The sequence below is a fragment of the Diceros bicornis genome, chromosome 22 (genome assembly GCF_020826845.1).
Source record: "Diceros bicornis minor isolate mBicDic1 chromosome 22, mDicBic1.mat.cur, whole genome shotgun sequence".
Classification (NCBI taxonomy): domain Eukaryota; kingdom Metazoa; phylum Chordata; class Mammalia; order Perissodactyla; family Rhinocerotidae; genus Diceros; species Diceros bicornis.
Window position 1 is genome coordinate 54,529,710 of NC_080761.1, and position 24,331 is coordinate 54,554,040.

The window sequence follows — 24,331 nt, forward strand, 5'->3', positions numbered from 1 at the left end:
ACGTGGGCAATTAGCTGAGGACATTGCTAAGCAAAGTGTTGCAAGTGTGGCCTGGTTCCTTCTTGCTGTTTATAAAAACATGTGAGAGGAAAGAGGTAAAGTGAGGAAGGAACTCAGCAAAAAAGAAATCAGCACTTGATGATTTAAGAGATTCTTGGATTATCCATATTGCAAAGGATGAAAAAATTTGTAGATTCACTGTTGGGAAAGTGTGCTCTGGAGAGAGGGCCAAGGGTGCAGCTAGACAACATTTCAAAGAAGAGATTAGGCATGTGACTCATGGATCCACTCAACCATCTCAGCAGAGACAGGGATAGAGATAGGATTATTCAGGAAATATCTGTGGGGGAGCCTCCTGTCTAATAGCATGAAACCTTGTGACATACATGGGAGACCCACAAGGTTTTTGAGACTATTGTATCAGTAGAAACACTGCCAGCTTGGTATGAAGGGACAGAGACAGCACGAAGTGAAAGAGGACTGTTGGAGTTCCAGAATTCTACAGGCAGAAAGTGGGCTGATAGAGCTGCTCGGCTATAAACACATGCTGCCCTTCAAGAAAAAGGAATAATGGGCCGGCCCCGTGGCTTAGTGGTTAAGTGCATGCGCTCCGCTACTGGCGGCCCGGGTTTGGATCCCGGGCGGGCACTGACGCACTGCCTCTCCGGCCACGCTGGGGCCACGTCCCACATACAGCAACTAGAAGGATGTGCAACTATGACATGCAGCTATCTACTGGGGCTTTGGAGGAAAAATAAATAAATAAATAAAATTATTAAAAAAAGAAAGAAAAAGGAGTAATGACTATGCAGGCAGAGCCACGGATGCAGAAATAGAAGCTGGAGGTGTGGGAGCAGAGGACTACCAAGCTGCCATGGGCACAGAGGCCTTGGGAGCTGTGGGCCCAAATGCTGCAGCTTCAAACCACAGAGGATTATTCTCAGGCCTTGAAACCAAATGAAACTTGCCCTGCTAGATTTCTAACTTGCTTGGGACTGATGACTCCTTATTCCTTGTGTTTTCTCCCTTTTGGACTGGCAATATCTGTCTTATACCTGTTCCACCATTGTATTTTGTATGTGACCTTCTAGTTTCATGGGTCAACAGATGGAGAATTTTGCCCCTGGGTGGATTATACCCAAAGACTCACCCATACATGATTTAGATGACTTAGATTATGAGATTTGGGACTTTTTGAATTGATGATATTTAGATGAGGGGTAAGACTTTTGGAGATGTTGGGATGGGGTGAATATATTTTGCACGTTGGACAGATGTGAATTTGAGGGGCTGGAGGTTGGACCGTAGAGGGTTGAATGGTGGCCCCCCAAAAGACATGCCCATGTCTTAATCCCTGGAACCTGGGAATACGGCCTTATTTGGAAAGAGTTTCTTTGCAGATGTAACCGAGTTACGGCTCTTGAGATGAAATCATTATCAGGATAGGCCCTAAATCCAATGGCAAGTGTCTGAAAAGAGGCACATAGAGGACAGACAGAGATGAGAAGGATGTGTGAAGACAGAGGCAGAGATTGTAGTTATGCGGCCACAAGCTAAGGAATGCCTGGAGCCATCAGGAGCTGGAAGAGATAGGGAAGGATTCTCCCCCAGAGCCTTTGGACGGAGTGCAGCCCTGCCTTGATTTTGGACTTCTGGCCTCCAGAACTGTGAGAGAATAAATTCTGTTGTTTCAAGCCACCAATTTGTGATGATTTGTTATGGCAACTCTAGGAAAATAATAGAGAGGCCACACAAGAGTGCAAAAGCCAGCGAAGTCCCACAGGGTACCTGTTCCAGTGATCTACTATAGCAGATAACTGCTACATAACAAACAATTCCAAAGCAGTGGCTTAAAACAATAACAATCATTTATTTTGCTCATGAATTTGGGGGTTGTCTGGGTTTAGCTAGGCATTTCCCTCTCAGGTGGTTGTACCATAGGGTGGCTAGAGCTGGGCCATCTTGAAAGCATCTTCCTTCACATGTCAGGCAGCTGGACTGGTAAGACTCAAACAGCTGGGGGCTGGAGCAGCTGGGCCCCCTTGGCCATCTCTTTCTCCCTCTGTGTGGTCCCTATGTGATCTCTCCACATGGCAGCTGCATTCTACTGTAGAAGCTGTCACAAAGATATGCCCAGCCACAAGAGAAGATAACATGGACTCTGCCTGTTGATGGGTATGTCAAAGAACCTGCACACAGTGCCATTGACTCAATCCAGGGGAGATGGTGAAGTTCACCCTGAGTTGTCTTGCTATGGCGGGCAAGGGAGCTGCAATATTTATATCCCAGCAACCATCAGTCATCCACTCAGTTATGGGCTGCCCAGGAAAACAAACATTCTCAGATCTTTCCAATTCTCCATGACAGCAGGAAACATGGGTTCTGGCAGCCTGAAGGGAGGCCTCTGAAAAATGCAGGTGCGGGCTGTTGGGGATGAAAGCACGTAGGAGAAGCAATGTATACACACAGAGTACTGGATCCCAGGGGATGCTGGCAGAGCATTGACATCATCGGGTACACAGTGCCAACTCCATGCAGAAACGTAATACGTAGGGCTGGTGCTGTTTCACAGTATTGGGGAGAGTCAGGATTACTCAAATAAATGGCATTGGGAAAATTTGTTATTCCTTTAGGAAAAAATAATTAAGGCCCATAACTCTCATCATACAAAAATATAATTTCCAGAGTAATTAAAGAGCTAACTGTAAACAACAACAAACTGATGGATGTATGGGAGGAAAACACAGGTGTGGTGACGATGGCCTTTCTAAGCAAGATACAAACAGGTGATAGAAGAACTGACACATTACTCTACATGAAATTTAAAATGTAGGTATAACAGAAGACAACAGAAACTAGACAGAAACTGGGCAAAAATAATTGGCACATATGAAACAGGAAAATATAAGACATTCAGAATGTATAAAGAGCTCCTCTTAATCCACAAGAAATAAAAAATTTCCAATAGAAAAATGGGCAAAGAATATGAATTGGTGATTCACAGAAGGACTACAAATGCCACTAAACATATAAGAAGTTGCTCAACCTCATGAAAAACCAGCAGTATGGAAAATAAAATGCAGTGAGGTATCATTTTATCTCCATTAAATTGGCAAAAATTTTAGAAAGATTGATAGTATCCATCATGGGCGAGTGTGTGGATACACTTTCACACATTTTAAATTGGTTGAGCCATTCTGGAGAGCAGTATGGCACTATTTATCAAAATTAACAACGTGCATACTCTTTGACTAAAATTCCACCTTGAGGAAACTCAGAAATACATGCACAGAAAAATATACGCACATGGCACATCGCTGTTTACCGCAGCATTGTTTGTAAGGGGGGAAAAAGTGGAAAAAATCTAAGTGTTCATCAGTAGGAACACGTTTAAATAAAATCGAATGAGAAATATATATAACAAATTATTCCAAGAAATAGTCCTCGTCAGCCATTAAAAATACAAGATTTATAGACAAAAAAACGACAACAAAAAAATAGAAAAAAAGCAAGTTGTGGAACAGTATTGTCCCTATGATCCCAGTTATATTTAAGAAACCCAATCCAAGTAAGTGTGTGCACACCACGTTTGCATATGCATACGAAGGCCCTAGAAGGTTCCACACCAAACTGCTGTAATACTTACTACCTGCAAAGCCTTAGACTATGCCTAACACATGTAAGTGCTCTACGTATAAGAGTTGGCTCTGTTTATATTTCTGTATTTTTTTATGATAAAGCATTCCTGGATTACTTATGTAATTTAAAAGTAAAGAATATGTTTGTCATTAAGTTATATCACTACCTGCACCCAACTACCTGCCGAGGGCAAAGGCCATTTATTATTAAGCCCTCCATCTCGAGAGCCCAGCACGTAAAAGCCGCGTGGGAACACTTCTCGGAGAAACTAGCCTGCCATTCCGCCCCTCCCCCGCCACTCGCTCCGCGAAACCAGGCAAGACCAAAAGATCAACACCCAGCCCATCAGAGCCCCCAGGCCTTCCCGTGCGCAAGCGCCAGGACGGAGCGCCTAACGCCCGGCCGCCCCGCCCCTAGGAGCGACGACGTCACTGGGCCGCGCCGCGCACCGTTTGACGTGATTGCGACCCGCCTTCCGGAAGGAAGCCTCAGGGGCTGACTATGGCGACCGCCGCGGAGCAGTGGGTACTGGTGGAGATGGTCCAGGCGCTCTACGAGGTGAGCTTGGCGTCCCGAGCGGCCCACACCACACCCGGCCCGGGGGATGCGGGACGGCTTGTGTGGCCTTGTGGTCGGAGGCCTGGGCGGGCTCGGTCGGTCACTCCTGGTGCCTCGGCGGTCCTCGCTGGAAGGGCTCGCGGGCGAACACCGTTCCGGAGGCGGAGGGTAGGGAGGGGCGGGCGGGGGCCGGACCCGAGGGTCTCGAGGGGAGCTCTGGCGAGCGCGGAGCCCGCTCTGCGTCCTGTCGGGGCGCAGAAGAGGAACCCGTGGCAGGGGCGCGGGGAGAGGCTGGTCCTCAACAACCGGAGGTGGGACTAATGGTAAAACGAGGTGGTGAAAATGGAGTGGGAGGTCTCGGTCCCGGGAGGTCCCGGTCCGGGGAGGTCCTAGGGAAATCGGGAACTGTGGAGCAGGAAGTAGGGGAAGGAATTGTGGTAAGTTAGAGTTTGTCTGTTTCTGGCGGAGAGTGGGGTTAGAAAAGAAGCCGAGCGATTTAGGATTTAGGAGTATGAAATAGTTGTCGTTCTTCCACACACGTCCTGTTTTCTATCTTGTAAAGATACAACTATTTTAGTAGATTTTTAAAGAAAGAGTAGTTAAGAGTGTTTTGAAAGGCTAGCTATTTCAGGTACGTTAGATAATAATGAAATCAAAATGTCAGTCTTAGAGAATGTTCGCTCAGTTGACATGTATTTGCTGAGCTTCGCTGCGCTGTCCAGTAGAACTTGCTGCGTGTTCTCTATTTGAGCTAATCAACACAGTGGCCACTAACCACATGTGGCTATTAGGCACCTGAAATGTGTCTAGTGCAACCAAGGGATTAAGTTTTCATTTCATTTCGCTTAGATGTATCTTTAAATAGTTACATGGTGACTAGTGGCTCCGGTATTGGACAGCACAGATCTAGACGCTGGGAATAGTGCAGTGAACAAACGGGCAGAGTAGTCCCTGTGCTTACAGAGCTCACATTCATTTAAAGTGAATCTCAGTTTTCTTTTGATAATTTCTTTTAAACTTAACATTGCTGCTTACTGGCAGGGGTGATGATGGTGTCTTCCATCGCAAGACTTAGCAAGACTTCCTGAAAAACAGATGACAGAGCAGAGGTGGCATAAGTGATGTCCGACATTGGGTTAATTATAGTAACTGAGATAAGTCACTAAAAATGAATGATTTTTTTTTAGAAATGAATAATTTTCTGTTATATGTTGTTGTTCGTTTTTGAAGACTGCATGATTGACCAAGAGTGAGATTTGGGAGAAGTCCTCCTGGATGTAACATTTCCAGGAAAAGAAGCTGCATTTGTGATTTTTATTAATTCACTAGACAGTCTTTCTTAGGATGATTTTTTTGTAGAGTGGGATGTTTAGTGACTTGGGCGGATGTTTGCCTACTAGATCCAATTATTGAGAAAACCAAAAGGATATTTAGACTGAGCCCTTATTCTTAAATGAATTATATTCAGGGGAGATCAGCAAATTTAAAAAGTCATCTTAAAGAGAGATTTCTGTATTTGCTCCCAGTTTCTATGCACTTGGTATGTAGAATTTGAGTCTTGTATAGTGTACCCCCCAAAACATTAGTGTGTGTATATAACATATGTATATAGTCTGAAAATTATTTGTACATTGACCTGGAAGTGTACCTACGAGTTTGTCTACAGTTTTCCTGTCTCCACATGCTGCATTTTTTTTAACCATGGTGAATCATCAACATTTTCTTTCAGTGTACAGTTTGAAAATAATTTGAGTTTATGTTTCTAAATACCTCTTTTAAGTGCTTTTCAATGATAACCAGTTAGAGTAGAGCGCCCTGTAACTGACTAACTAAGGTTTAGTTGATATCTGGACTCTTCTACATGCACTTAGTGTGTCTAGTTGTACAAAACATAAAAGTCAACTTGGCCTTTATCCTGGAAACATACAGTGGAAAAGAGGACCTGGCATGGATATTTCATTAAGGTGTCTTTATGCCTGTTGGCATGGAAAACACTACATACTTTTGAGGAACTATGGTAGAAGAGAGACCTGCTATTCCTCTAAACATTTATAAAGTCTTTTTTTCTCTGCCATTAAATAAGGATTTAAAGAGGCTTGAAAGAGATACAGAAAATATAGTAAGACGTGCAAAATTCTTTTAAGAATTGTGGAAACTGGTTTCCAAATAACTCTCTTCACTCATCCATGTTAGATGGGGATGCTAGAGGGCTTGTGATGCTGTGAAATGTTTGTTGCAGTCATTTCCCACCAGTAAAAATTTAAATTACCTGAAAGTTCTGATAGTTGATATTGTTTGACATATTGGGATTCTGTTTCAGATTTTATTTTAAAAATTAATTTTTTTCCTACAGAAGTGTTAAAGCTACAGTCTTAGAGATTTTTCGTGTGTAGGAGAAATTGCATACTGTTAGAAATGGGAAAAGGAATGAGTAAAAATGAAAGGAGCTTCCAAAGTAAACTTTAAGAAGTAATAGGTTAGAGGTCATGGGAGGCAGCATGTGCAGGTGCATTAAATTTTATGCAGGTTTTGGAAGTGTTTATTTCTTTTTTTGTTTTTGACTCAGGCTCCTGCTTACCATCTTATTTTGGAAGGAATTCTGATACTTTGGATAATCAGACTTCTTTTCTCTAAAACTTACAAATTACAAGAACGATCTGATCTTACAGTCAAGGTAAGATTAAATCTGTTTTATTATTCAGTGTATGATTATAGTTGCTGCATCTTTCCAGAAAGTATTTGTGGGCCCTCAACTATACATGTTAAAATGTTTTCTGTAATGTAAGGAAATCAAGGGGAGTGAAGTATCAGGGTAGGCAGAGCACGGGGAAGCCAGGGATGAAGTAGATACCCAGAGGGATACCATGTTACGGGCCTCTGTGCTTTGCTGGGGGTAAACAGCAGTCTGACGAAGAGATGGTAGAAGGGCATGGGCAACTGCTGAGTTTCAAATGTCCACGTGAGTTGCTCGGGAAAAGCACCACTGGTTCTGAAGCCTGAGGGAAAATTTCCCTCTGGTCTTCATAAAGGAAATTGAAAAGAATCCTCCCCACCCCAGCCTTCCCCACCTCCCCACCCCAAATTGAATTGTGATGTGTTCTGTATGGTAAGGGACCCAGCTGACAGCCAAGCTGGGCAAACCTTAGGAAGCAGAAGTGTCTAGAGGGTCTGTGGTGCTGCCCACTTGGAGTCCATTAGTACAAGGGACGAGGGGGCTTGAGGAAAAGAGGCTTATCCTTCTCACTCCGGTCGGAGCACTCAGTAACTGTGCCCCAGTGGGAGGGGGAAAGAGCAGTTTTGGCTGCAGTGTGGTTTCTATCTCTCTGATCATTTCCATATCCAGCCCCTATAGCGTTGTGCCAGAATGCTTAGGGTGATGGGGACTGGGAGAGATGTTTTCCCACAAAAATCTCTAAAACTTTGGTTTATAATGTGGCATTGAGTACAGCACAAAGATGAAGCTCTGGGCTTTTCTTTACTTCCTGGAGTATTCATGGGAGAAAATGCGAGTGGAGTGGAATTACCACAGCAACGTGGTGATTGCTTCCCTGGTTTCGCAGACTGACTGCTGCTGTCCTGATCATTAATATTAATCATGAGATGATCAGGCAGTGTCCCCTAGGGGACATGCAGCAAATGGTTCTTAGGGCGAATAAGTTTTGGAAACCTGGGTAAAGCAGAGTAAAGAGATGTCTCATTGCATGATTTCTTATAACCTTTAATATGCCAGTGGATATTTGAACCTCTGTTTGGAGGGATGCCCTAAACTTGACCACAGCTTTTTGTGGTCAAAAGACCTTGTGGAATTAGTGTTCCATGGAGCAGTCTTTCAATAGCATTGCAGTAAGACTGGGCCATCCAGGTCAGAAATCCTGTCTCTACTTTTTTCCCTTGGTATTTAGGAACTCCTTGTGAATGATTATGTGGCCATGAAACAGATTTCTAGCCCAAATTTTTAAAGGTTGATCAATGCTGATATTCTTAGTTTTTATTTAAACATTTCAATTGGAGTTGGAAAGAATCCTCCTCACCCGCCACTCCCCAGCTCCCCACCCCAAATTGAATTGTGATGTGTTCTTTATGGTAGGGACCAGCTCAAGGCCAAGCTGGGTGAACCTTAGGAAGCAGAAGTGTCTAGAGGATCAACACATGTATACATTTTTTAAAAGAATTATACCTAAACATAATTTTAGAGTAATCCTCTGAAAGCAGAACTTAGCTAACGCCAGATTCAGTAATCGCTGACATCTTGCCCTGAAAGCTGTGGAAGAAAAAGAAACTATGAGTGTTTTTAAAGCTTAACTTATGGCAACATAGTCGAAATGCCCTTCTCGGTTTTACAGATCTGCAGAGGCTCTTGAATACCAGGGGATCTTGAGTTGATTCTAACGTCTGTCTCCGTAGTAGCAAGTGGGCAGTCCATCACCCGTACTCCAGCCTTGTTTGGGCTGCTGTTCTCTCCCCTGCAGTCAGCGACATAAACAGATGAGGAATTTATTGGTTCATTTCTTCAGCCAGCTTTTTTGAGTGCCTGAGCATCAGATGAATACAGGAGAATCAGGTGACTCAGGCTCTTGGCCCTGCCCTGGAGTCACCTATCAGGAGAAAAATGCACAGAAGCATGTAACAGAAGTATGAGAACAGAACTATTGAGAGTCGGCCTATCTGTAAGGCAAGAATGGCTGTGGCTGTTATGTTAATTTAGGTGCCTCATCTTATCTTGTACACCAGACTGCCTTTTCCAAATTACCTTTTTTTCTGAATCATGGAGGGATAAGAAACTCGAATAGTCAAAATAGTTGTTGTGCATGAAGTAACAGGCAAAAGGAATACAGTTGCTTTTTATGAGAAATTTCCAAACAACTAAATCCCATTACAGTAATTTTCTATATTTCAGCTACTTCTGAATCCCTGCCAATGGCTTATAGAAACAGTGCTTTGTGTTCTGGTTGATCCCTTCCCATGACAGTCGTGTCTGTAAGAATTTAGGATCAGGCTACCTGTAGTATCTTAGTATAGAGGCTGAGTTCCTTACCCACTATCATGTGTCTCACCTTTGTGTTGTAGACTTTCTTTTTGTTTCAGTATGTTATACTTCCTACTTCCCGCAGTGAAGGATCCTGGGCAAAGAAATAAAATCTTCTTAAATTTTCCAGTTATCCGCAAAGCTACATGGAAAAAGAGCCTTTAGCCTATGATAAGGAGAGAGGTGGGGGGTTAAGTGCGCTAAACTCACTAGTGATTCTGTCATTTCCAGCCGCAGCAGCTAGACCTCTGTTTCTAGCTGTGTGTTCGTTGTGACAGTTCCATTACAGCAAACGATTTAGATGCTCCTGGAGTCACTGTCCAGTGATGCTCTGTGCTGTGTTTTAACTCCTTTTCTTCTGTAGGAAAAGGAAGAATTGATTGAAGAGTGGCAACCAGAACCTCTTGTTCCTCCTGTCTCAAAAGACCATCCTGCTCTCAACTACAACATCGTTTCTGGGTAAATGGGTTTGCTACTCAAAGGACTTGTATATTGTTCTTGTAGGTGTGCTCGCCCAAGTGTGCAGTGGTTTATAGTATAGTATTTTTTTTTTAACTAAAATAAAACATTCAGAAATTTCTGGAGATCGGAAACTAACTGCTTTAGTTCCCAAACTAAAACTTTTCTTTTACGGATGGTGTGGGCATTTTTTTATAGTCTCCAATTTGGGCGTTACAGTTTGTCCCTTTTTTCTATTAAAAAACACTTTTTTTCAAAGTAACAGACGCACATGATGTTTCAAATGGTCAGATACAGTTAAAATGAAAAGCACCACTCCTACTTGGAGGACAAACCCACCTGGTTTGTTTCTCATTTCATATCTGTTGTAGGTTGCCTTCATAACCAGATATTAACAGTATGCTCATACCACTATTTCCTGATTAACTGTAGACAATACCAGTTGACTCTCACAGTATGAATTATGAAACTTAAGCTCACTTGCGCTCCTTCTTTCTCTGCTTCCAGTGTCTGATCTGTTTTTATTTTTAGTTCTTCTGTTGGTTATCTTGACTTTATTATATGTGTTTTTTAATTAAGAAGTATTTTATGTATACAGAAAATATCAGACATGTACCCACCACCCAGAATTAATAGGCATTAACATTTTGCTATCTTTACGTCAATTCTATTTTGAAAAAGAAATAAAACATTACAAATGTAGCTTAAAAAAATCCCTTCTCATCTGTCACTTCCTCTTGCCTCCCACACAAGATGACCACTACTTTGAAGTTGGTGGATGTCTTCCCTTTGCTCATATTTATGCTTTTACCACGTATGCCTATTGCCATGGAAATATTTTAGTATTTTGTCTAAAAATGTGAATGTTTCCTTCCACTCCTGGTCTGATCTAAGAGAGACTTGTATTCTTCATTCTGTGGATTTCTTTGGTCTTACAAAAGTTTTACATGTTCTGAAATCAAACTTGCTTCATTAATGTTATGGTTAAGAAATCCTTGCCTACCGTAGAGTCCTGTTTTGCCTGTTTGCCATATAACAGTCAGTTGTCTCAGCGTTATTAGTTAAATAGTCCAGTTTTTTACTTACTGATTGGAAATTTTCTTTCTTTTGTGTCTCTTATAGAAGGCCTGTTTCTGGCTTTATTTCTGTTCTTTCGGTGTATTTGTCTCTCCCTGTGCCAGAACCTCACTCATATAAATACCACAGCTTAAGAACAGGCCTTGACAAAGTGAGTCCTTCACCTCCTTGTTCTTCGGAATTGTCGAGGCTGTTCTCCACTCTTGATTGTTCACCATGAGTTTAGGTTTAGCTGATAAAATTTGACCAAAAAATGGGTTTGGGTTTGTGACTAGCAGTGCATTGAATTATGGATTAATTTGGAGAGAACTAGAATCTTGCTGATACTGAATCTCATCACCATGTCTCTGGTGTACCACTTGTATACTTAGGTCTTTTATGTCCTGCAGTAAAGTTACATAACTTTCTTCATAAAGACTTTGCTTAGCGGCTGGCCCGGTGGCGTAGTGGTTAAGTTCCCTTGCGCCTCTTCACTGGCCCGGGGTTTCACAGGTTCGGATCCTGGGCTTGGACCTATGCACCGCTCATCAAGCCATGCTGTGGCAGCATCCCTTATATAAAATAGAGGAAGATGGGCACAGATGTTAGCTCAGAGCTAATCTTCCTCAGCAAAAAGAGGAGGATTGGCAGTGGATGTTAGCTCAGAGCCAGTCTTCCTCACACACACAAAAAAGATTTAGCTTATCTTTTTTTTTCCTACTTTTTATTTTGAAATAATAATAGATTCATAAGCAGATGTAAGAAATAATACAGAGAGGTCCCATATACTCTTCATCAGTTTCCTGCAATGGTAGCATCTTGGGTAACTATGGTACAGTATCACAACCAGGAAATTAACATTGCCTATCTTTTAATAGATTCGTCTCTAGCTACCAGAGAGTTTTCATTTCTGTCACAAGGAGCATCTTTTTCTTCCTGTTCCTGTGTTATTAGACTGGCTAGGACACCTCCCATGCAGTGTTGAATGGAGTGGTGACAGGGACCTCCGTGTTCTGTTCCTGATGGCTTCTAAGAGATAACCAGTATCGACTTGTGGGCCTTCCTTTCTCTTCCTAGTTTGCTAAGAGAACTTTTTCTTTGGTTTTTAAAATCAGAATATTAAATTTTATCAAGTACTTTTTCTGTATCTATTGAGATAACCATATGACTTTTCTCCTGTAATCAGTTACTATGTTAAATTATACTGATAGGTTTTTTAAATTATGCATATGCATAAATTTTTATGAGAAAAACTGCAGTCTGCCATGCACCCCTTCCTCACCCCAGATTCCCATTCTCTAGAGGTAATCGCTTTCTATTTCTTTAGCTTTTTTTTGGTATTTACCTCTATTTTTCTAAGGAACTTGCTTATGCTTTTATTTCTTGATCTTTTTCTTTTTTTCCCAGCTTTAATTATATCCATTGATTGTAGGAGATAACGATGCTCTCTGAAAGCACACTCACACTTGCTCTCCCCAGGCCCCAGTAGCCCCTCTAGTGCCTTTGTGTGGACTAGAAAGGCTGCCCTTCCTGCAGCAGGCACAGCAGCCTGGTGTGGACCTTGACTGTGGTGTGGCTCCCTGGGCACCCTCGACAGGACACCAGCTGTACAGCCGCCCTGTTCTTCCCTTGTCCTGACAGTTCTGTTATTGCATCATGTGTCCTTAGATTACTCGATGTTTACATTTTTATGACTGCATTCAATCATTCATTAGTTAAGCTTACCATCCGTTTTTTTCCATTATACAGAATACTTTAATCACATTTTCTTTCTTGTACACTTTTTCTTCCCTAGAATGGGTCATTTTCATTTGCCCACTTGTTTGCTTGGTTCTGTATGTCAGTCTAATTCATCCCGTTGTCGTTCTCCAGGAGTGTAAATCTCCATTCAGAATGTTCAAACACAGGAGTTATCTATTGGGTTCATTTTCTTTTGTCTTCCTGGAACCCTTGTCATCCTGCCCCAGTCCTGACTGGTTGCTGTATAGACCTGCTGCCCAGAGTGGCCCTGGAGTCGCCCATCACCATTAGCTCAGGAATTCCCTTTGTCTCTCTCCTGTGTTGGCTATGTCCTCTTTCTTGGTTTACTTCCATAGATTAGTAGAGTGCAGATAGACTCCTGAGGAAGCTCTGTCGAAGGTAAATTTTTTGAAACCTTACACATCTTAAAATTGTTTTTTATTTTACTGTTTTACAGGAGAGTGATTGTTTTGCCTGTTTTTATTGATCTGTTAGACACCTTCTCAATGTCTGATGATCCTTAACATCCATTTTTCTTTCAATAAATGGAATATTTTCATTGTAATCAACAGCATTATGTAAATAGTCTGCAAAAACCACAAAAAAAACTTGAAGGATGTTTTGTTGATATTGATAAATTTAGAGTTACTTTTCAATTTATGCAGTACCTCTTTACATTCAGTACTGAGCTGATACAAGAGTAAATGAATTTACTTAACTTGGATAGATTTTTTTTTTCTTTAATAGGCTTATTGAGATATAGTCCACATACCATAAAATTCACCTGTCTAAGGTATACAATTAGGTAGGTTTTAGTATATTCACACAGTTGTGCAACCATCTAATTCCAGAATATATTCATCACCCCAAAAAGAAATCCCATACCCACTATAAGTCTTCCCATTCCCTCCCCTCCCCAGCCCCTGACAGCCACTAATCTACTTTCCCTATGAATTTGCCTATTCTGGACATTTCGTATAAAAGGAATCATACAGTATATGGCCTCTTATGTCTGACTTCTTTCACTTAACGTAATATTTGCAAGGTTCATCCATGTTGTAGCATGTGTCAGTGATTCATTTATTTTTATGGCTGAATAATATTCCATTGTATGGATACACCACATTTTGTTTATACATTTATCAGCTGATGCATGTTTGAGTTGTTTCCACTTGGGAGTATATGAGAAAAGAAAAAATGTGTATCTCCTATGAATATTTATGTACACATTTATGTGTGAACTTATGTTTTCTTTTCTCTTGGGTATATACCTAAGAGTAGAGTTGTTGAGTCTTAGGGTAACTCATTTTGAGGAACCACCAAACTGTTTTCCAAAGTGACTGAATCATTTTACATTCCCACCAGTGATGTGTGAGAGTTCTAATTTCTCCATACCCTGGCCATTGCTTGTTGTCTGTCTGTCTCACTGTAGCCATCCTTATAGGTGGGAAGTGGTATCTCACTGTGGTTTTGATTTGCATTTCTCAAATGACTAATGATGTTGAGCATATTTTCATGTCCCTATTGGCCATTTGTGTGTCCCTAATCATCTACTTAAGTCATTTGCCCATTTTTTAGTCAGGTTGTCTTTTTATCATTGAGTTGTAACAGTTCTTTGTATATTTTGGATACCAGTTCCTCATCACATATATGACTTGCAAATATTTTCTTCGATTCTGTGGGTTTTTGTATCTCTTCTTTGATAGTGTACTTTGAAGCTTTTTAATTTTAGTGAAGTCCAGTTTATCTATTTTTTCTTTTGTTGCTTGTACTTTTGTGTTGTGTCTGAAAATCTTTGCCTAATCCAAGATAACAAAAGACTTACTCCTTTGTTTTCTTTTAAGAGTTGATAGTTTTTGCTCTTAATTTAGATCCGTGATTCATTTTTTTTTTAATTTTTTATTTATTGCAGTAACATTGCTTTATAACATTGTATAAATTTCAGGTGTACATCATTATACTTCTATTTCTGCACAGATTACATCATGTTCACCACCCAAATACTAATTACAACCCATCACCACACACATGTGCCGAATTATTCCTCCCCCCCCTTCCCCTCTGGTAACCACCAATCCAATCTCTGTCTCTATGTGTTTGTTTATTGTTGTTATTATCTACTACTTAATGAAGGAAATCATACAGTATTTGACCTTCTCCCTCTGACTTATTTCGCTTTGCATAATACCCGAAATGTCCGTCCATGTTGTCACAAATGGCTGGATTTCATCGTTTCTTATGGCTGAGTAGTATTCCATTGTGTATATATACCACATCTTCTTTATCCATTCGTCCCTTGATGGGCATTTAATTTGCTTCCAAGTCTTGGCTATTGTGAATAACGCTGCAGTGAACACGGGTGCATGTTATCTTTACGCATTGGTGTTTGCAAGTTCTTTGGATAAATACCCAGCAGTGGAATAGCTGGATCATATGGCAGTTCTATCCTTGATTTTTTGAGGAATCTCCATACTGTTTTCCATAGTGGCTGCACTAGTTTGCACTCCCACCAGCAGTGCATGAGAGTTCCCTTCTCTCCACATCCTCTCCAACACATGTTGTTTCCTGTCTTGTTAATTATAGCCATTCTGACGGGTGTGAGGTGATATCTCATTGTAGTTTTGATTTGCATTTCCCTGATAGTTAATGATTTTGAACATCTTTTCATGTGTCTGTTGGCCATCTGTATATCTTCTTTGGAGAAATGTCTGTTCAGGTCTTTTGCCCGTTTTTTAATTGGGTTGTTAGTTTTTTTGTTGTTGAGATGCATGAATTCTTTATGTATTTTGGAGATTAACCCATTATCAGATGTATGGTTTGCAAATATCTTCTCCCAATTGTTAGGTTGTCTTTTCGTTTTGTTGATGATTTCCTTTGCTGTGCAGAAGCTTTTTAGTTTGATGTAGTCCCATTTGTTTATTTTTTCTATTGTTTCTCTTGCCCGGTCAGACATGGTGCTTGAAAATACGTTGCTAAGACCGATGTCGAAGAGCATACTGCCTATGTTTTCTTCTAGAAGTTTCATAGTTTCAGGGCTTACATTCAAGTCTTTAATCCATTTGGAGTTAATTTTTGTGTATGGTGTAAGGTAAGGGTCTACTTTCATTTTTTTGCATGTGGCTATCCAGTTTTCCCAACACCATTTGTTGAAGAGACTTTCCTTTCTCCATTGTATGTTCTTGGCTCCTTTGTCAAAGATTAGCTGTCCATAGATGTGTGGGTTTATTTCTGGGCTTTCGATTCTATTCCATTGATCTGTGTGTCTGTTTTTGTGCCAGTACCGTGCTGTTTTGGTTACTATAGCTTTGTAGTATATTTTGAAATCAGGGAGTGTGATACCTCCAGCTTTGTTCTTTTTTCTCAGGATTCCTTTAGCTATTCGGGGTCTTTTGTTGTTCCATATAAATTTTAGGATTCTTTGTTCTATTTCTGTGAAAAATATTGTTGGAACTTTGATAGGGATTGCACTGAATCTATAGATGGCTTTAGGAAGTACGGACATCTTAACTATGTTAATTCTTCCAATCCAAAGGCACAGAATATCTTTCCATTTCTTTGTGTCTTCTTCAATTTCTTTCAGCAATGTTTTATAGTTTTCAGTGTACAGATGTGTCACCTCTTTGGTTAAGTTTATTCCTAGGTATTTTATTCTTTTTGTTGCAGTTGTAAATGGGATTATATTCTTAATTTCTCTTTCTGCTACTTCATTGTTAGTGTATAGAAATGCAACTGATTTTTGTATGTTGATTTTGTATCCTGCAACTTTACCATATTTGTTTATTACTTCTAAAAGTTTTCTGGTGGATTCTTTGGGGTTTTCTATATATAAAATCATGTCATCTGCAAATAGTGACAGTTTCACTCTTCCTTTCCAATTTGGATCCCTTTTATTTCTTTCTCTTGCCTGATTGCTCTGGCTAGGACTTCCAGTACTATGTTAAATAGGAGTGGTGAGAGTGGGCATCCTTGTCTGGTTACTGTTCTTAGAGGGATAGCTTTCAGTTTTTCACCATTGAGGATGATATTAGCTGTGGGTTTGTGATATATGGTCTTTATTATGTTGAGGTACTTTCCTTCTATACCCATTTTATTCAGTTTTTATCATAAATGGATGCTGTATCTTGTCAAATGCTTTCTCTGCATCTATTGAGATGATCATGTGATTTTTATTCTTCATTTTATTAATGTGGTGTATCACGTTGATTGATTTGCAAATGTTAAACCATGCCTGCATACCTGGAATAAAACCCACTTGATCATGGGGTATAATCTTTTTAACATATTGTTGTATGCGATTTGCTAGTATTTTGTTGAGGATTTTTGCATCGAAGTTCATCAGTGATATTGGCCTGTAATTTTCTTTTTTTTGTGTTGTCCTTGTCTGGTTTTGGTATCAGGGTAATGTCGGCTTCATAGAATGAGTTAGGGAGCTTCCCCCCTTCCTCAATTTTTTGGAAGAGTTTGAGAAGATAGGTATTAAGTCTTCTTTGAATGTTTGGTAGAATTCACCAGGGAAGCCGTCTGGTCCTGGACTTTTATTTTGGGGGAGGTTTTTGATTACTGTTTCGATCTCCTTACTGGTGATTGGTCTATTCAAATTCTCCACTTCTTCTTGCTCCAGTTTTGGAAGGTTGTATGATTCTAAGAATTTATCCATTTCTTCCAGATTGTCGAATTGGTTGGCATATAGCTTTTCATAGTATTCTCTTATAATCTTTTGTATTTCTGAGGTGTCTGTTGTAATTTCTCCTCTTTCATTTCTGATTTTACTTATTTGTGCCTTCTCTCTTTTTTTCTTGGTGAGTCTAGCTAAAGGTTTGTCAATTTTGTTGATCTTTTCAAAGAACCAGCTCTTGGTTTTATTAATTGTTTCTATTGTTTTTTTGGTCTCTATTTCACTTATTTCTGCTCTGATTTTTATGATTTCCCTTCTTCTACTGATTTTGGGCTTTGTTTGTTCTTCTTTTTCCAGTTCCTTTAGGTGCAGTGTTAGATTGTTTATTTGAGATTTTTCTTGTTTGTTGAGATAGGCCTGTATTGCTGTAAACTTCCCTCTTAGAACTGCTTTTGCTGTATCCCATAAATTCTGGCATGTCGTATTTTCATTTTCATTTGTCTCCAGGTATTTTTTGATTTCTTCTTTGATTTCTTCGTTGACCCAATCATTGTTCAGTAGCATTTTGTTTAATCTCCACGTATTTGTGGCTTTTCTGATTTTCTTCCTATAGTTGATTTCTAGTTTCGTACTGTGGTGGTCAGAAAAGATGCTTGGTATTATTTCAATCTTCTTAAATTTATGTAGACTTGTTTTGTGGCCTAATATGTGATCAATCCTGGAGAATGTTCCATGTGCATTTGAAAAGAACGTGTATTCTTCGGTTTTTGGATGGAATGCTCTGTATATATCTACTAGGTCCATCTGTTCTAGTGTGTCATTTAAGGCCAATGTTTCCTTATTAATCTTCTGTTTGGATGATCTATGCGTTGGTGTAAGTGGAGTGTTAAAGTCCCCTACTATTATTGTGTTACTGTCTATTTCTGTTTTTATGTCTGTTAGTAATTGCTTTATATATTTAGGTGCACGTACATTGGGTGTGTAGTTATTTACAAGTGTTATATCCTCTTGTTGGATTGTTCCCTTGATCATTATGTAATGCCCTTCTTTGCCTCTTTTTACAGTTTTTGTTTTAAAGTCTATTCTGTCTCATATGAGTACTGCTACCCCAGCTTTCTTTTCATTGCCATTTGCATGGAGTATCTTTTTCCATCCCTTCACTTTCAGTTTGTGAGTGTCTTTAGGTCTGAAGTGTGTCTCTTGTATGCAGCATATATATGGGTCTTGTTTTTTTATCCAGTCAGCCACCCTGTGCCTTTTAATTGGAGCATTTAGTCCATTGACGTTTAAAGTAGCTATTGATAAGTATGTACTTACTGCCATTTTTTAACTTTTTTTCCGCAGTGTTTTAGTAGTCCTTTTCTGTTCCTTTCTTCTTCTATACAGAATTGATGGTCTCTTTAGTTTGACCTCTGTCTGAAAGCACTACTCTTTAACTTCCCTCCTCCTTCCTTTTATGTTTTTGATATCATATCTAACCTCTTTTTTGTGCATTTGTATCCATTACGTTCTTATCATGGAAATAGATAATTTTTCCTATTTGCGATCTTCTCTTTTCCCCTTAAATCAGTCCCTTTAACATTTCTTGTAGCACTGGTTTCTTGTTGATGAACTCCTTTAATTGTTGCTTGTCTGGGAAATTTTTGATCTCTCCTTCCATTTTGAATGATAACCTTGCTGGGTAGAGTATTCTTGGCTGTAAGTTTTTTCCTTTTAGCGCTTTAAATATATCGTGCCACTCTCTTCTAGCCTGTAAGGTTTCTGCTGAGAAGTCAGCTGCTAGCCTTATGGGTTTTCCTTTGTATGTAACTTGACTTTCTCTTGCGGCTTTTAGGATTCTCTCTTTATCTTTAATTCTGGACATTTTGATTATGATGTGTCTTGGTGTGGGCCTCTTTGGGTTTATCTTGTTTGGGGCTCTCTGTGCTTCCTGTACCTGGATGTCTGCTTCCTTCCTTAGGTTAGGGAAGTTTTCATCTATTATTTCTTGAAATAGATTCTCTGTCCCTTTGTCTCACTCTTCTCCTTCCGGGACACCTATAACGCGGATGCTAGTGTGCTTGATGTTGTCCCAGAGGTCCCTTAGACTGTCCTCACTCTTTTTAATTCTTTTCTCTTTTACCTATTCAGTTTGGGTAATTTCTTCTAGTCTTTCGTCCAGCTCGCAGATGCATTCTTCTGTATCCTCTACTCTGCTTTTGAGTCCCTCTAGTGAATTTTTCATTTCCAGTATTGTATTCTTCATTTCTGATTGGTTCTTTTTTATATCTTCCATTTCTTTGTTGACATTCTCACTGAGTTCATCTATTCTTCTCCTCAGATCAGTGAGCATCCTTAACACTCTTTGTTTGAACTCTCTGTCGGGTAGGTTGCTCATTTCTGTTTCACTTAGTTCCTTTTCTGGGGTTTTGTCCTGTTCCCTTACTTGGAATGTATTCCTTTGCCTCCTCATTTTGCCTCTTTCCCTGTGCTTGTGTCTACGTATTAGGTAGGTCAGCTATGTCTCCTGCTCTTGGATAGGTGACCTTATGTAAGTGATGGCTTAGGAGGCCTGCAGTGTGCTTCCCTCAGTTCTCAATGTTCCAGGGGTGACCCCTATGTGGGCTACGTGTGTCCTTCTGTTGTGGCCTGTTTGCTCTCCCTGTAGGCGCCCAGGGAGGCCGAGTTATGCTCCTGGCCAGCTGTTGTAATGCTGAGCTGCTTGTAGTTGTTGTGGGCCCTTCAGTCTCTTTATCAGGTGTGGGGAGCCCCAGCACAGTTGGCTGCAAGTTCTAATACCACATTTGTGTTGCAGTATTTCCTTTAAGTGAGTAGGCCCCCAGTGTGGCAGGTTGTTAGGCTCAGGGCCTTACAGTTGCTATAAGCCTCCAGCCTTTAGGTCTCTTGTCAGCTCTCTGAGGATTGCAGCTGGGTGGGGCTGGCCTCAGGCACAGGAGCACCCAATTGTTTCAGGCTTTGGAAGGTGGGGCAAATTCCCTGTGTGGGTCTTTGAGAAGCGCAAGTCTTCTGCAGCTGACCAGCCCTGCCGCCCACAGGTCCACACACACAGTCAACACAGTCCTGCCCCGTGTGCATGCCCCAACCTCCCGAAGCGGACCCAGTCTCTCCACGGTGGGAGCCCCACACACCCCACCCGCTCCTCGTGCACGTCCTGCCCCGCTGAAGTTGGCTCAGTTGCCAGGCAGCAGAGAATCCAGTCACCCATCTATGCAGGCCCACAGGTTGCCTGAGGGCTTGTTGTTGGGTGGGGTCTGGCTCTAAGGTGGCCTGCCTGCCCTGGCTGAGCTGGATTAAATCGGTGCTCTAGCAGGTGGGGCAGACCCTGGGCTAGCAAGCCTCAGGGAGAACTCCAATGGCGTCTGTGTCAGCACGCCCACACCAGGCCACAACAATGGCCGCCACCAAGGTCCCAGTCCCTGGAGAGGTCTCACCCCTCACCGAGATGCACTCAGGGCCTATTAGGTGAGTCTGTTTTCACCACAGCACTGTGCATCTTTCTTTCTGGTGATTTTAGGTTGCTTTCTGAAACGGATGAGTTTGCGTGTGGGCCCTTTAAGAGCCAGTTTTAATTTCTTTGTGAACCAGCTTTTCTGGGGGTACTCCCCAATGTTTTAGTAGCAGGCAAAGTCAAATATTATGCCACTCGTCTCGATTGTGCTGGGTCCACAAAATGCCCCCAGCAGGGGCGCTCCCAGCTCAGGGCCCTGCGCTTCCAGGGAGGCTATGTACCTGTGCGCTGCTCCTGGGCAGCCGTGAAGCGCTGCGGCTTGTGAAGGCGGCATTTTTCCTCTCCAGAAGGGAGTTTCTGCCTCTTCCACCTCAATTAGGATTGTCCATTGTTGCAGGAGTTCCTCTTGTCCAGTTTTCAGTTCTGTCTCGGGTTAATTTTTCCATGAGTAGTTGTAAATTGGCTGTGTCCGTGGGAGGAGGTGAGTTCAGAGTCTGCCTATGCCGCCATCTTGACTTCCTCCTCCCCATGATTCATTTTGAGTTAATTTTTATATATGGTGTGAGGTAGGGGGTCTGTCTTCATTCTTTTACACGTTGCCCCACACCATTTGTTGAAAAAACTATTCTTTTCCTATTAAATTGTCTTGGAACTCTATTAAAAATCAGTTGACCATAAATGTTAAATTATCCATCCATTTTTATTTATTTATTTATTTATTTTTTGTGAGGAAGATCAGCCCTGAGCTAACATCCACGCCAGTCCTGCTCTTTTTGCTGAGGAAGACCGGCCCTGAGCTAACATCTATTGCCAATCCTCCTCCTTTTTTTCCCTTTTTCTCTCCAAAGCCCCAGTAGATAGTTGTATGTCGTAGTTGCACATCCTGCTAGTTGCTGCATGTGGAACGCCACCTCTGCACGGCCGGACAAGCGGTGTGTCAGTGCACGCCCGGATCCGAACCCGGGCCGCCCGTAGTGGAGCGTGTACACTTAACTGCTAAGCCACGGAGCTGGCCCCCCAATCCATTTTTAGAAATGAGATGCTGAAATGCTAAAGGAAAGCCTTGTGTCAGGGGGCTGGGCTTCCTGACTGGTGGTGGACGTCACTCTAGGATAATCAGACAAGGACCTGTCCATTAATTTGAAAGGACCCCAAACTTAGTATTTTCTGTTTTTCTTCTCTTGACTTTGAGTTTCACCAAAGAGGAATCCTCCAGTGAGCTTGGTCAGTTTTTGATGTTGATTCCAAGACACACGTTTTTTTACTGTATTAAGATCTCTGAAATGAGATCTGAGAGTTGTTGTCAGCCAGGGAGTTGTCATTGCCTGTGTACCAGTGAACTTGGTCATGGCTCTGCTTACTGCCAGCACTTCAGTTGAGTTGTGAACAGTGCTGGTGAGTCAGTCAGCTGATGGCAGGAGAAATGGCCAGACCCCTTTGAGCAGATGAACAGAGGCTGCTGTGACTAAGGCTTTGATTATCCTTTGTAAAGCTTCTGCTGCCTTTTGATAATAACAGCTTACTTTCTAGAAACATGTGATTCAATTGCGGAAAGATGAAACTAGGAGTTTAGTCTAGTAGGAAAGTTGCAGCGTCAAAACTTGGAGAATGAGTGACACTAACTTGGGTAATCTCAGAGATGATAGTGGAGCATCCCCTAAGCAATGCCAGGATACTCCTGATAGTGGTACCAATCTGCTCACCGCAAGATAAAAGGCCAAGCAGGCAGTGGTGGAGAAAGAACTTGAATAAGCGATAAGCTAGCATAACGGAAGACGGTGGACTATCATCCGAAAAAACCCATCTTAAAGGGGAGCTGATTTGGAACTGACTTATATAAGGCAAACGGGATTGGGAGGGGGCTCAGAAATGTCAGGTGATGGATGACTGCAGAACGTGGGGTGCTTCTCCACAGCAGATCTGCTGAATGCAGCATTCCTGAGGAATCTAAGAAAACCTCAGTTACTTCTTTTCTGGGACAGAAGGAACAGTTTGGGCAGAGGGCATAAATTTTCTGTTGACAAGTTTTTCTTTCTACCGGTCACAGATTAGTTTGCCTACATGCAGTTCTAAGCATTTTTCCAAAGCACATTGTGAGAATAAGAGGGAGAAGAGAGATATGGCTTTGGGGGCTGAAGTTCTAAGAGTCCTCTGTGCACGGGTGACTGTCTTTCATATTTCTTATGATGGGTAAAGCTTAGAATCAGTCATTTTAGCTTCTCAGTGCTCCTGCGTAATGCTTAGTCGGGCAGAGGGCTGTCAGCAAGCTCCTCTCTTATCAGTGGTCCTCCTGCTGCTCTGCAAGGCAAGCTCAGAAACTGGTTACTTTGTTTCCCATGTTAACCATGTGGGTACAGGCACAGTTTCATCCTAATCCAGGGAAACTTGAACTCCTTTGTCCTCAGTTTGAATAGCAGGAAGGAGAATACTGTATGAATACCCATGATATCCATGACTCAGCAGAGGAGAACAGGTGGTCAGAACTCAGGTGAAGAGGTTAGGAATGTCTTGACTGATTTATCTTGCTTATATTTTCCTTTTCATAAGTAAAAAAGTAGTGTGACAAAAATCTGTCTATGAATGCCTAGTAGGACTTTTCGTTAAATATGAGTAAAAATTCTAGATGAAGAGAAAACCCAGTTACATTTTAGTGGGCACTGTTTTTCTTCCTTAGTGGTAGATAAAATACAGTTGATGCCATCTTAGAGTCAGTGAAATAGAAGAAATCTATCACCCATCCGTTAACTTTGTCTTTGGTATCTTCATTGAACCAAAATTCTTAATTTTGACTCAGTCGGATTCATCCGTTTTGGTCTCCCTTTGTGTGTTTGGAGACTTGTTTCAGAAATTGTTTCCTACCCCAAGGTCACAAAGACATTCTTCTACATTTTCTTCTCTTGTCTTTTCCACGTATCTTTTAGGTTTTGAATATATCTGGAATTTACCTTTGTACATGGTTATTCAACTTTATTTTTCTCCACAGAGAAAGAAATAGGTGTAACGTAGTAGTTTGAGGGGCAGCTGCTATCATTTGCCAGGTGTTTATATAAACGCAGTTCTGTTGAGTTGTAGATCCTTTCATTGGTGTAGTTGCCTGTTCTTGCTCCAGTGCCAAACCGGTTGCTAACAGGGGTCTGTGACATTTGTTTCTTTCTGGTAAAGCACCATCCTCCCTATTTCCAAGTTCACTTATGTGATTAGATGCTGACTCACGCTAACAGTGAGGTTGTGGTGCTTGATTGAGAAGGGTTTCATTTTTCTTCCTTCAAGTCCTCTGAGGCCTTGACTGTGGAGATATGTTTCTAGATTGGTTTTATTTGCTTCTGCAAGGGAACCTGAAGGGTCTTAGGCTCCAGGATTCCTGTGTCAAGTGCCCATTAGGACTTATTACTGCCAGCCTGCAGGGCACAGGTGCGAGCCTTCCGTTTCTCACTTAACACTGTTTTTCTTCCGCTCCAAGTGCCGCACAGAAACAAGATCCCTACATCCCCACGTCCTGCTGCTTCTTGGCAGCTTATCGACCATGGTCAGGGGCTTTGGGTGGACTTATTCTTAATAGTTGCATTTCTGTGTGTGTTACCGTTTTTGTAAAGTGGCCTTGGCTTTGACAGCAGCAACCCTTAGTGCAGGCTTGTCTACATAGGTGTTTTGATTTTTCATCTTTGTGTGAGAGCCAGCACCTCCACACCAGGGAGGACTTAGGAAACTTAAAGAAGTCCTGAGAAACAGGGAACTAAATGACACAATGGATTCGGAATCGCAGTGGGTGATTGGAAAGAGAAGAAGCCCT

At 41.5% G+C, this 24,331-nt stretch overlaps 1 protein-coding gene across 1 annotated transcript in view; it reads left to right on the forward strand.

Annotated features, from left to right (window-relative positions):
* Positions 1–4,100: 4,100 nt before the first annotated feature.
* SPTLC1 (serine palmitoyltransferase long chain base subunit 1) overlaps positions 4,101–24,331 on the forward strand; it is a 65,219-nt gene continuing 44,988 nt past the window's right edge. The window contains exons 1-3 of the mRNA XM_058566020.1: positions 4,101–4,197; positions 6,764–6,871; positions 9,588–9,682. Coding sequence (XP_058422003.1) covers positions 4,141–4,197; positions 6,764–6,871; positions 9,588–9,682 — 260 coding nt within the window. The 5' untranslated portion in view covers positions 4,101–4,140. The remainder of the gene's footprint in view (positions 4,198–6,763; positions 6,872–9,587; positions 9,683–24,331) is intronic.